Here is a 12,106-nt window from a genome sequence, read left to right as displayed (position 1 = left end):
AGGTAGCCTCCCCTCCGCGCCCGCCCCCCAGACCAGCCTACTGTCTGGTTGCCAGGGCGACCGCTTGGCCAGGACAGGATCTGAGGGCGACCGCAGGCTGGCTGCAGGCTCCTGACTCCCCGCACAAAACCCACCCTGACCCGCTCCCCCTCCCCCCAGTCCCTCGGCCAGGACCCCTCCGAGCCCACCCGCTTCTGTGGGCCCCAGCGTCCCCCAGCCTGCCGCTCTTCCTTCTTCAGGGAACAACTTGATTGAGATGTGACACACACCATAAATTTCACCCTCTGACACTGGGCACTTCAGCGGTTTTTTGAACATCCATGGAGGTGTGCCACCATCATCTCTTTCTGGAACATTCCTTCACCCCAAAAGGAGCCCCGCCCCATCAGTAGTCACTCCCCTGCCCAGCAACCCTTGGCAATCTGTAATCTACTTCCTGTGTCCGTGGAGGAGCCTGTTCTGGACGCGTCACGCACGTGGACTCACACCCCGCGTAGCCTCCCGTGTCTGGCTCCCTCCCTGAGCGTCGTGTGTTCGGGGTCCGTCTGCGGCCGGCGGGTGTGGGCGCCTCGCTAGTGTTCGCGGCCGAGGGGCGTGCGCGTGCGCGGTGGACGCACCTCAGGGGCGTGCGCGTGCGCGGTGGACGCACCTCAGGGGCGTGCGCGGTGGACGCACCTCAGGGGCGTGTGGGGTGGACGCACCTCAGGGGCGTGCGCGTGCGCGGCGGACACACCTCAGGGGCGTGCACGTGCGCGGTGGACCACATTTTGTTCATCTGCTGATGGACGTTTGGGCCGGTTTAAGTTTTTGCCCACATGAGTCGTGTTGCCGTGAACACGCGTGTGTAGGTTTCTGTTTGGTTTTGTGTGTTTCCCACTTGCTGCTCTTGTCATCTGCTTCCCCGACTTCCGTCCCGGAGGACATGTGTTTCCAACGGCTTTTAGGACAGAATCCCAAGCTCCTGCCACTCACGGGCCGACTAGTGCGGCCTGGCCACCTGGGGTCCCACCTCTGCCCACTCAGCCTGCTTGATCTTCCCTGATGTGTCCCACAAGGTCCTGCCTCAGGGCCTTTGCACTGGCCATTTCCACCCACTTCACTCTTCCTTGGTTCTGGCCTCTGCTGCACTCCGATGTCACCTCCTTACCGCGTCTCTCCTCGTCCTCTGTCTTCCTCACTCCCTGATCACAAGCCCAGGCTGGTCTATCTCCAATCTAGAATGATCAGCTAACTCCCGCATCTGTTGCCTCCGGCCTCTATTAAATCCGGAGCCCCTGAGGTTGGGGAAGGGGGGCCATCGCGTCCGCTGTCGTGTTCTCAGTGGCCGCCTGTGCACCCCTGTCCCCGCAGGTGGCTGAGACGTGCCAGCTGGCCGTCAAGCGGTTGGAGTGGCTGCAGCGGCACAGCGGGGAGCCCCTGGGGGCAGGGCCCTACCTGTCGGTGGACCCGGCGCCTCCAGCTGAGGAGCGCGACGTGGGGCGGCTGCGCGACGTGCTGCTGGACGAGGCCCAGCCGCTCTTTGAGCGCTACCGCGCCATGTTCGCCCTGCGCAACGCCGGCGGCGAGGAGGCCGCCCTGGCGCTGGCAGAGGGTGAGTCGGGGCCCGGGCGGCGCGGGGGTCATGGTCGGCGCCCCTCCCTGGGGCTCAGTAGCTGCCCCTGGGACACGGAGCAGGGCACGTGCCGCCTGGGCCTGGCCCCAGCGCCTCCCTACGCGACGGCTTTCCACGCATTGACTCGTCCTCCGTGGTGCGCGGGCACCTGACATCCCCCCTCCCGCCCCCCATTCTCTGCGGGAGGAGCCGGGCAGAAAGGCCGAGATGGTTCCCCCAGGAGACGGCGGCTGGCGGGCCGCGGAGTCGGGGTCTGATCCGTGGCGGTGCGGCTGCCGCGCCCGGACCCCTTTCTCACTCCCGTCCCGGCTCTGCAGGCCCCTCTCTACGGGCCACGGCCCGGGACAGCCCCTGGCCCCGCGCCCCCGATGCCCAGGGCGTGCCCACAGAGCATGTAGAGCCCTCGCTGCCCTCCCAGAATTTCCTGTCCGGCAAGGAGCCGCCTGGTCATCGCTGTGACGCTGCATCAGGGCTGGGAGCCCCAGCCAGGCGGGGAGGGGGCCCAGAGGGGCTGGTGCTGCTTGGGAAGGGGGGGGCGCAGTCAGGAGGTGCCCTAGGGCAGTCACCACCCGTCTCCCAGCTGTGGTTTCCCCGTCAGTGTGAAGCATGACCAGTCTGTAGGGTGGTGGCAGGGTGCCCGTGACTGTGCCCTTATGAAATGTTGTAGCGTGTGGGGACGTGTGCACACGCCCGCGGGTAGCACTTGACGGTGCGGTCAAGCACATGATCCAGGGGCCCGAGGAGACGTGGGAGCGAGCGGGCAGGGACCCCGGCCCGGGAAGCCCACGCCGGCGCGTCTTCCTTCCGGAGGGAAGGGCTGTGTTCCCAGGCCGTGCCCTCTGGCTGCCCCTGTGGCCCCAGGGCCCTCCCTCTGGGCAGCGCCAACCACCTCGAGACGGGAACCCCCTTTCTACCTCTCTCCTGTCCGCCTNCGCCCCCCCCCCGCCTAGAGCCGCCGCCCCTCCCCTGCGGGGCCCCGGGGCCCCACGGCCTGGCCTGGCCTCCCGTCCCCCTGGGGCTCTGCTCCGCTAGATCCGCCTGCTTTTGCATCTTGACCCCCCTGGGGCCAGTCTGAGGCTCCTGTGTCCCCACTGAGGGGCCTCGGTCAGAAACCAGGGGTGCCGGGAAAGCTGCCGTGGGCAAACCCAACCCGCTTGGGCCTGGGCAGAGGCCTCTGACTCCCCAGTCTGGGACTAGGCAGGGAGAGGAGAGAGGAGCCCACCCCAGGGTCCAAATGGACTATTAAATTATTTTTGCTGAGCCGTGACTCTCTGGGTGCGCCGGGGGGTCTGCAGGGCTGCGGTCAGAACCTGTAACGGGGAGGAGGGGGGCCGGGTGTTTGAAGAGCTCAGCTCTGAGGTCCACCCTCCCCAGGTGCCCGGGGTCATCTCGTCCCTGGGGGTAACAGCCCAGCGGGCCCTGCAGCCTGGCCCTCCCCCACCCTCATGTCACCCACCCCTGCTGGGGGCAGAGGGGAAGGGGCTTGGGGNGCTTGGACGGCTGTGAGGGCGGAGCCTAACCTCCGGTGGGACACTTCCACCTTCCCGCGCTGACCCGACCCTTGTCAGCCGCAGCCCTGACACAGGCCCTGGGGAGGCGGGCGTCCTGGGGCACCGCAGCTGCCACCCAGTTTTACCACCAATGTCTCAGCGCTCCGCCACCAGGCGCGCGGCTTCTGCAGTTCCGCTCTGATGCAGACCCCTCGGTCCCGGTTCAGGGCTCCCGCCGCCCCCTCCCCACACAGGGTGATCTGCTAGCGAGGCCACCGAGCCCAGGAAGGCGCTTTTCCCGCCCGTTCATCATAAAGGGTGCCTGGCAGCTGCTTCCCTGGGGAGGTTGGGGTGCGGCCCCCCAGGGGGTGGGGGTGCAGCCACCAGCCTGGAGCCCCTTGGGCTGGGGACTTTGTGGAGTCCACAGTGCCCGCGTGGTCTACTAAATCAGTGGCCATTGGTGGTTATCTCTCCCCCCAGGGTCAAGGGTGTGGCTGTGGCTGAGAGTTCCTCCTCCCTCCAGCCCTCCCCGTCCTGAAGCCACAGGGAGCCCCCAGCTCCCGGCCTGTCACTGTGCCCAAGTGCGCTGGCAAGGCGCTCCTCCCGCCCTCACCTCTCGGGAGGGTACAGGCTTTCAGAAGGGGCTGGGACCCGGGGCCCACAGTCCCCATTATCTCAATTCTGCAGGCCCTTGTCCCCTGGCTCGCAGCCATGGTCGTCATCGGATTTACCTCCTCTCGGCTAAGACAAGCTGGAACTTCTTTTTTTTTTTTTCCTAACGTTTTAAAGTTTGTTTATTTTGAGAGAGAGCCAGAGCCAGACCATGAGCAGGGGAGAGGGAGACAGAGAATCCCAAGCAGGCTCCCCACTGGCAGAGCAGAGCCCCTCATGGGGCTCGAACCCACAAAACATGAAATCACGACCTGAGCCCAAACCAAGGGTCAGACATTGATCGGACTGAGCCGCCCAGGTGCCCCCAGGCTAGACTTTCTTGAAAACAAGGGAAGACACAGCTCACAGCCTTCTGAGCCCAGGTCATCCCCATGTTCTGCCTCTCGCCTGCTTCCTGCTCTCTCTGTTCTGGGCAAAGGCCCCAGAACAGCCAAACCCTGAGCAGTTCCCGGCGTCTTTCTCGTTTCTGCGCCAGCCAGGCGCTGCCCTTCCTGTCCCCAGGCCTGTCCTTGCCTGCAGGTGACCCCCAGTGTCCAGATCCGGCAGTCACGGGGTCTCCATTCCTCCCCCTCGCCCAGTGTCTAACTGGCCCGTCCCCCCTCCTCCTGGAAGTGCCTCTGGGACCCGGCTTCCCTCCCATCTCTCCAGTCCCCTCCGTCTCCCACCCCTCCCCCTGTGCGCAGGCTGGGGGCCTCCGGCCACTTCTCTCCCTACTCGCTCCCCTCCCGGGCAGCCTCATCCACTCTCCGGACTGGAACCCTGTCTGTGGCCCGACCACCCCCACAGTCCTGTTTGCAGCCCGGGCCTCCCTCGAGCTCCAGACTTGGGGTCCCGCCGCCCCTCCACGTCTGCACTTAGATACAGGCGAGGTGTCCCAAACTTTGCTGGGATGTTAGAATTCCTCACATCGCCTGCCAAAGCCGCTCCTCCCATAGGAGGTGGAAATTTGCCGGTCATCCCCGGTGCTCGGCCTGAAAACATTGGGGTTGAAATTCCAGCCCAGATCTGCCCACGTCCCCCGACCCCTGTGCCCCCAGCCACCGCCATCGCCCACCTGGACTGCACAGTCCCCTCTGGTCCCTTCCCCTGCCCCCACCTTGCTTCCTATGGCCTGTCTTCCCTGCAGCGGCCACCAGAGGGCGCCTGTGAGCACCCAAATCAGGTCTGGTCCTCTGCCCACAGCCCCCCAGGGCTCGCACCTCCCTGGAGGAGAAGTCTAAGCCCATTCTTCGGTCCCCAAGGCCCTGTACAACCGGTCCCTTCCGTCTCTCCCCCTCGCCCACTTTGCTCCAGCTACACAGGCCTTCTCCCTGTTCCCCCATCACATGAGCCCAGTGCTGCCCCAGGACCTTTGTATTTGCTATATATTCTACCTGGAACCTTTTCTCCTCCAGATATCTGTTCACTCCTTCACTGTTTGCTCCTTTGCTCAAATGTCCCCTCCTCCCTGAAGCCTGCCTGAGCACCTGCATTGACATCATAACCTCACTCCTGACGTCCCTTTATCGTATTCCCTGCTTTATTTTTCTCCACAGCACCTCTATCTACCTGTGCGCTTTCCCTAATTATTTTGTTTATTGCCTGTTTTCTCCACTCGCATGAGCACGGTGAGAGCAGGGATTTTGTCTGCGTTCCGTCTGTGGCATGATGGCCGTGTGTGTGGTGCGTAAGCAGCGACTGGAACATGTAAATAAAGCCCTCATTTGTAGTGTGCTGCGTCCCTACACCCACCACCGTCCACTTTTGTGGCCTGATCGTGACTTTTGTGGCCACGCACGCGGGCAGCACATTGCTGAGCGGACCCCTCGCACCACTGCTGTGCCTGATTTGAGGAACACCCATCAGCGGGGACGCTGGTTAAATAGGGGTGTGTTTCCACGTGAACAGTCGGACCTTTGAAAAGTCGGGAAGATCTGCCTCCAAAGAGCGAGGCAGGCGGAGCGCAGAATAAGCAGACCCGATTTGCATACGAGGGATTATAGACGTACATTATGCGTGGGCAACCTCTCTGAAAAATAGCCAGCTTTCCCCAGAGCACTTGAATTCCCTGTGCTCCTTGAGACTTCCTACCATAACGTGTACTTTGACGTCTGCTAGACACGGTGGCCATGGCCCCTTTGGAGGGAGCAGTGCTTTCCCCGGGGACAGAAGTCGCCTGCCACTCAGATTGGGTTCCTGGCTTCCTCTTGCTTCCCCAGGGCAGGCATGACGGCGGCTTGGCCTGCACCCCTCTCCAGCCACTCGACCTGTGTGGCCAGATGTTCCTGGGTTGTTGTTTTTTTCAATTTATTTTTGAAGGAAAGAGAGACTGAGTGGGGGAGGGGCAGAGAGGGAAGCAGGCTCCAGGCTCCGAGCTGTCAGCACAGAGCCCAATGTGGGGCTTGAACACACAAATCATGAGATCGTGACCTGAACCCCAGTCAGATGCTTAACTGACTGAGCCCCCCCCCAGGCGCCCCTAGATGTTCCTGTTTTTAAGGGCAGCCAGACAGCAACTCGTTTGCCACAGAATCTCTCATTCCGGGGGCGCCTGCGTGGCTCAGTTTGTGAGCATCCAGTTCTTGGTTTCCGCCCAAGCCACGGTCTCAAGGTTCATGTTGGTGCAGAGCCTGCTTGGGATTCTCTGCCCCCCCCCAAAAAATAAGTAAGCAAACTATTTTAAAAATCTCCTGTGGGAGAAATGTGGACAGTTAATTGGAAACATCCAAGTGCCGTGCATGGCAAAGAAGTCACTTTCACAGGCCAAACACGGGTTTACACGTCCAGGTATGCACGTCACAAATACTCATTGAGCATCTGTGCGCGGCAGGCACTCGGGGCGTAGATCGCAGCTCTCTGGCCTCATGGAGCTGACGTCCTGTCGTTACTTTTTATCATCTTCCTACGTGTTCAAAGCCGACTCCAGGTTGCCTTTGGAGCAGTTGCGAGGACATGACCTCGGCCGAGTTCTGTGACTCAGGCCGCCGTTCGCGCAGGGCCTCCCCGCGGGCCTCGTGCTGTGTTGACTCTGGAAGGCTCCGAAGCAGAGTCGTGGTGTGATTCACCCCAGGGATGTCCTGGGGGAAGGAGATGGGCTCGGGCTGCAGGAAGCAGATAGCGGAAGCCACGCCCCAAAGCAAGACCTGGAAGCGACAGAGAACTTGAAATCTCGAGCCTCCAGACGTGTGACAAACTGATAGTGAGAGACACATCTGGTCCCCAGGGGAGGATCCCCCCCCCCCGCACCGCCGCCTCCTCCAACTTCTCTGGTTGCCAGGTTATCCTTGACCTTCCTTGGCCCGTGGGCGCATCTCTCCAGTCTCTGCCTCGTCCTCGCGCCCCCCTCCCCTCTTCCCCGTGTCTGTGTGCAAACCCCCCTCTTCCCAGAAGCACACGCTCGCCAGATGAGCCCTCCCCCCATAACCTCATCCGAGCTTGATGACGTCATCTGCAGAGACCGGTTCCATTCCCAGCTGCTGCGGGTCAGGACTGAACGTGTTTGGCGGGGGACACAGCCCCACGGTACTGACACTCCCGGTGTCTGGTCCCTGCCCCAACCCAGGCTCCGTGAGAGAACTCCGCTGGGCTCCTGCACCTCCCCGTCTCTTTCAGGGCCCAGAACAGGGGTCGGGAAGGATTTATAGGATGTTTACCAGGCACTCTCACCCCTCTGGACTTCTGGTTTGCAAAGATAGGAGCCTCTGGTTTAAAAAAAAAAAAATGGGGGCCCCTGGATAGCTCAGATGGTCAAGTGTCTGACTTTTTTTTTTTTAATGTTTATTTATTTTGAGAGAGAGGGAGACACAGAATCTGAAGCAGGCTCCAGGCTCCGAGCTGTCAGCACAGAGCCCGACGCGGGGCTCAAACTCACAAACTGCGAGATCATGACGTGAGCCGAAGTTGGACACTTAACTGACTGAGCCACCCAGGCGCCCCGAGTGTCTGACTCTTGATTTCGGCTCAGGTCATGCATGAGCCCAGGGTCACAGGATCAAGCCCCACATTGGGCTTCACACTGAGTGTGGGGAGCCTGCCCCGAGATTCTTTCCCTCTCCCTTGACCCCGCTTGCACTCTCTTTCTAAAATTAAAAATAATTTTTAATTAAAAAAGAATTAAGTAGGAATTAAATGATAACTCTGCACAGAGAGAAATGGTTTGTTCAGCCGTGCAGCAGGGGAACACAAATTTGAAGGGGGTGACCAAAAACTCTGTAAATAAATCATAATATTTTAATGCATTTTTTTCTTCTTTCTAAAAATCAACACATAGGAGCGCCTGGGTGGCTCAGTCAGTAAAGCATCAAACTTCGGCTCAGGTCAGGATCTCACAGTTTGTAGTACAGGTTTGAGCTCTGTGTTGACAGCTTGGCATCCTCTCTCTTTCTCTCTTTCTGTCTCTCTCTCTCTCTCCCCGTCACTCCCCCAGTTACCGCATATACTTCCACTCTCTTTCTCTCTCCCAAAAAAGAAATAGATGTTAAAAAAACCAGCATGTATATTGAGATCATTGTACAGTCACAGTCTTGCCTCCGTGTAAGCTGTGACAGCCGTGGCCCAGAACAGTGTGGACAGCAAGTGTAGTGGCAGAGAGATGGGCGGATCCCCCGCTGCTGGCCGTGAGGCTGGAGGAGGGGCTGCGGGCCAGGGATGAGCCACTGGAAATGGAGAAGGGGGGAGACACATGTCCCTGGGGCCCAGAGTGGGAACCGGCCCTGCCCAGGCCTGGGTGTCAGCCTGGAGAAACTCATGTTGGATTTCTAGAAATATTTTTTTTATTTATTTCTAGGAGAGAGATCGAGAGACAGCGTGAGCAGGGGAAGGTCAGAGAGAGAGGGAGTCACAGACTGAAACAGGCTCCAGGCTCTGAGCTGGCAGTCAGCACAGAGCCTGACGCGGGGCTCGAACCCACGAACCGCAAGATCATGACCTGAGCGAAAGTCGGACGCTTAACCGACTAAGCCACCCAGGCGCCCCTCATGTTGGATTTCTGACCTCCAGGGACACCTGGGTGACTCAGTCGGTTGAGCAGCTGTCTTTGGCTCAGGTCATGATCTTGTGGTTCATGGGTCCAAACCCCACATCGGGCTTGCTGCTGATGGTGCAGAGTCCGCTTTGGATCCTCTGTCCTCCCCCCGGCCCCCCGCCCCTCCTCTATTTGCGCTCTCTCTCAAAATAAAACATTTTTTTAACAGCAACAACAAAAAGGTTTCTGGCCTCCAGAATGGTGAAATAATACGGTTATGATCTGCTCAGCTACTCAGTTTGGGGTGACATGTTACAACAGCTGCAAAGAACAACACTCCCGAACGATCCTTCTAGAAGCACCCATGTTCCTCCCTCGCTAATGACTTGTTTTTAAAAATCAAAAGTAATGCAAAAAAAAAAAAAAATCCAAACTTCTGGGGCATGTGGGTGGCGCAGTTGGTTAAGCGTCCAACTGTTGATCTCCACTCAGGTCTTGATCTCACGGTGGTGAGTTCAGGCCCCGTGTCAGGCTCTGCACAGGGCATGAAGCCTACTATTTAAAAAAAAAAAAAAAAATCAAAACTTTTTTTTAATGTTTATTTTTGAGAGCAAGAGAGAGGGACAGAATCCAAAGCAGCTCCAGGCTCTGAGCTGTGAGCACAGACCCCGACGCGGGGCTTGAACCCATGAACCATGAGATCCTGACCTGAGCCGAAGTCAGATGCCTAACCAACTGAGCTACCCAATTTTTTTTAATTAAAAAATTAANACCCACGAACCGCGAGATCATGACCTAAGCGAAAGTCGGACGCTTAACCGACTAAGCCACCCAGGCGCCCCCCAAAAATCCTCCTTTTAAATGAAGACGGGATTCAGCTTTGCACAGACCATGGATGCTGGGTGGCTCAGTCAGTTAAGTGTCTGACTTTGGCTCAGGTCATGATCTCACAGTTTGTGAGTTCGAACCCCGTGTCGGGCTCTGTGCTGACAGCTCAGAGCCTGGAGCTGCTTCTGATTCTGTGTCTCCCTCTCTCTCTGCCCCTCCCCTGCTTGCGCTCTGCCTCTCTCTCTCAAAAATAAACAAACATTTAAAAATTATTTTTTTTTAAAAAGGTACTTTGTTTGACATTTACTGATCTACTCTGCTCCAGGTGCTGCTCTGGACCTTCTTTGTCCAGTAGAACTTTCTATGATAGACATATTCTATGTCTGCATCATTCAATAAGATAGTAACTAGCCAGAGGGGGCTGGGGGCGATGAGACATTTGATTTGTAGCCAGTGCAACTACAGAACTGATTTTTTAATTTATTTTGAGAGAGAGTGGGGGAGGGGCAGAGAGAGGGACAGAGAGAAGGCCAGGCAGGCTCCACGCTGTCAGCACAGAGCCCAACCTGGGACTCAAACCCACAAATCATATCATGATCTGAGCCAAGACCGAGAGTCAGACGTTTAACCAACTCAGCCACCCAGGTGCCCCCGGGTTTAATTTTAACTTTAAAGTTTAAATTTTAACTTTAAAATTTAAGTAATTTAAATGGAAATGGAAAAATCTGACATTTGATTAGGTTCTTGGAAAGGTTTTAAGCATGCTTGGACTCCCTGGGGCCTGTGGGTCTGCTTTTCCCATGGTCAACTTTACAAAATATGGAGACCAAGTATTTCCAGTGAAACTTAGCACCCAAACTGAGATCGGCGCTGGATTTTAAGATGAGAAAAGGAATACGAGAAAAAGAATATGAAGTATCTCATTGATAATTGTTGATTTTGATTAAGTGTTGAAATGTAAATATTTTTAACATATGAATTAATAAAATACATTAAAATTAACTACACGGGTTTCTTTTGTCTTTTGATTTTAATTTATTTATTTTTAAGTAGGCTTCATGCCCGGCGCAGAGCCCAACGTGGGGCTTGAACTCACGACCTTCAGATCGAGACCTGAGATCAAGAGTCGGATGCTTACCCGACCGAGCCACCCAGGTGCCCCTCTTTGTATTTCTTTCATGTGGCTACTAGATAATTTAAAATTACATCTGTGGCTCATGTTATGTTTCTATCAGATGACGCTGCTCTAGAACCTATGGTGTTTGCAGAATTCACTTAAATCAGTTATTGTATGACATAATTTCATACCAAATGAATAGAAATCCTGTACCATGGTATGTCCCCCACCCCCAAATCTTTGCCCAAATGTCCCTGATCACTGGGTTGGAGACTATAATCTTTCATCCCCCTTTCCTTCTTTTGTTATTCTCCATACTTCAGCTCAGGCAGACAGGATTTTTTAAAAAAATTATAAATGAATTTGATGAGTACTGAGTCTTTCCTTTTTTTTAAGCTTATTTATTTATGAGAGGGTGTGAGTAAGCAGGGGAGGGGCAGAAAGAGAGGGAGAGAGGGGACCCCAAGCAGGTTCCGCCCTATCAAGGCAGAGCCCAAAGCGGGGCTCAATCTCACGACCTGAGCCGAAACCGAGTCAGATGCTTAACCAAGTTAGCCACCCAGATGTGCTGGCAGACACGTCTTTTTTTTTTTTTTAAATGTATATAACAGCTTTATTGAGATACAACTCACATACTATAAAGTTTGTATATCATTCATTGAATTTCAGTATATTCAGAGTCGTGCGACCATCAATCACATCAATTTTAGAACATTCCATCACCCCAGCAAGAAAATTCCTATGCCTTCCTTCCCCCCATCTCCCGGCAACCACCAATTTCCTTTCTGTCCCTGTGGATTTGCCTGGACATTGTGGGCACTTCATGCAAACGGAATACGACGATACAGTACAATGGCCTTTATGTCTAGCTGCTGTCACCGATCATCGCGCTACCGCCGGGAGCACCGGCGCCTCACTCCTTTTCACGGCCAACAACATGTCATGATGTAGATACACCACATTTTGTCTTTCATGAGCCTACTGGCCATTCACCTGTTTTCTTTGTCGAATGTCCGCCTGCCCCTTTGCCCGTGTTGGGGCACAGATTTTTCTGACCCGAGAGCACTGTCGGAGCGCAAGAAATGTTGGCCACTGAACGGACGTCTTCCCGCAGGCAGGGGGTGTCGAGTCCTACCTGCACTTACCACGCAGGGTGACTGCTTCACGCGCTGCGGGTCGGCCCTCGCGTGCCCGCGCCTGCGACCGTCCCCTACCAAGAGCCACGTCCTAAACGAGGCAGAGCCCTTCCCCCGGTTCCCTCACCACCGGCTCCGCGGGGTCGCGGGCGCCCCTGGCGGCTCCGGTCGCCCGTGGCAACGCGCGGCTCCCCGCTTCCTGTATTGATTCGAATCACGGGCTACGTCACGTCCTCCCGAGATGCCCGACGCGCGCAGGCGCAGCCGCGTGGGGTAGGAGGGGCGTGGCGCGTCCCAGGCGCGAGGCCC

At 56.9% G+C, this 12,106-nt stretch overlaps 1 protein-coding gene and 1 long non-coding RNA gene across 2 annotated transcripts in view; one reads left to right on the top strand and one right to left on the bottom strand.

Annotated features, from left to right (window-relative positions):
• Window positions 1-1,968, top strand: part of DOHH (deoxyhypusine hydroxylase) — a 7,428-nt gene extending 5,460 nt beyond the window's left edge. Inside the window, exon 3 of the mRNA XM_077752151.1 lies at window positions 1,280-1,968. Coding sequence (XP_077608277.1) covers window positions 1,280-1,764 — 485 coding nt within the window. The 3' untranslated portion in view covers window positions 1,765-1,968. The remainder of the gene's footprint in view (window positions 1-1,279) is intronic.
• A 4,075-nt stretch (window positions 1,969-6,043) lies between these two features.
• LOC144218658 (uncharacterized) lies at window positions 6,044-11,993 on the bottom strand. Its single transcript, XR_013331223.1, has 2 exons — window positions 11,655-11,993; window positions 6,044-6,896 (listed from the first exon to the last, which is right to left on the bottom strand). It is a non-coding gene; the product is annotated as an uncharacterized LOC144218658 (long non-coding RNA).
• Between the last annotated feature and the right edge of the window lie 113 nt (window positions 11,994-12,106).

This window comes from Crocuta crocuta, unplaced genomic scaffold (assembly GCF_008692635.1).
Source record: "Crocuta crocuta isolate KB4526 unplaced genomic scaffold, BGI_CrCroc_1.0 scaffold110, whole genome shotgun sequence".
Taxonomy (NCBI): Eukaryota; Metazoa; Chordata; class Mammalia; order Carnivora; family Hyaenidae; genus Crocuta; species Crocuta crocuta.
Note: the sequence above shows the minus strand (reverse complement) of the source record. Positions and strands in the feature narration are given on the sequence as shown.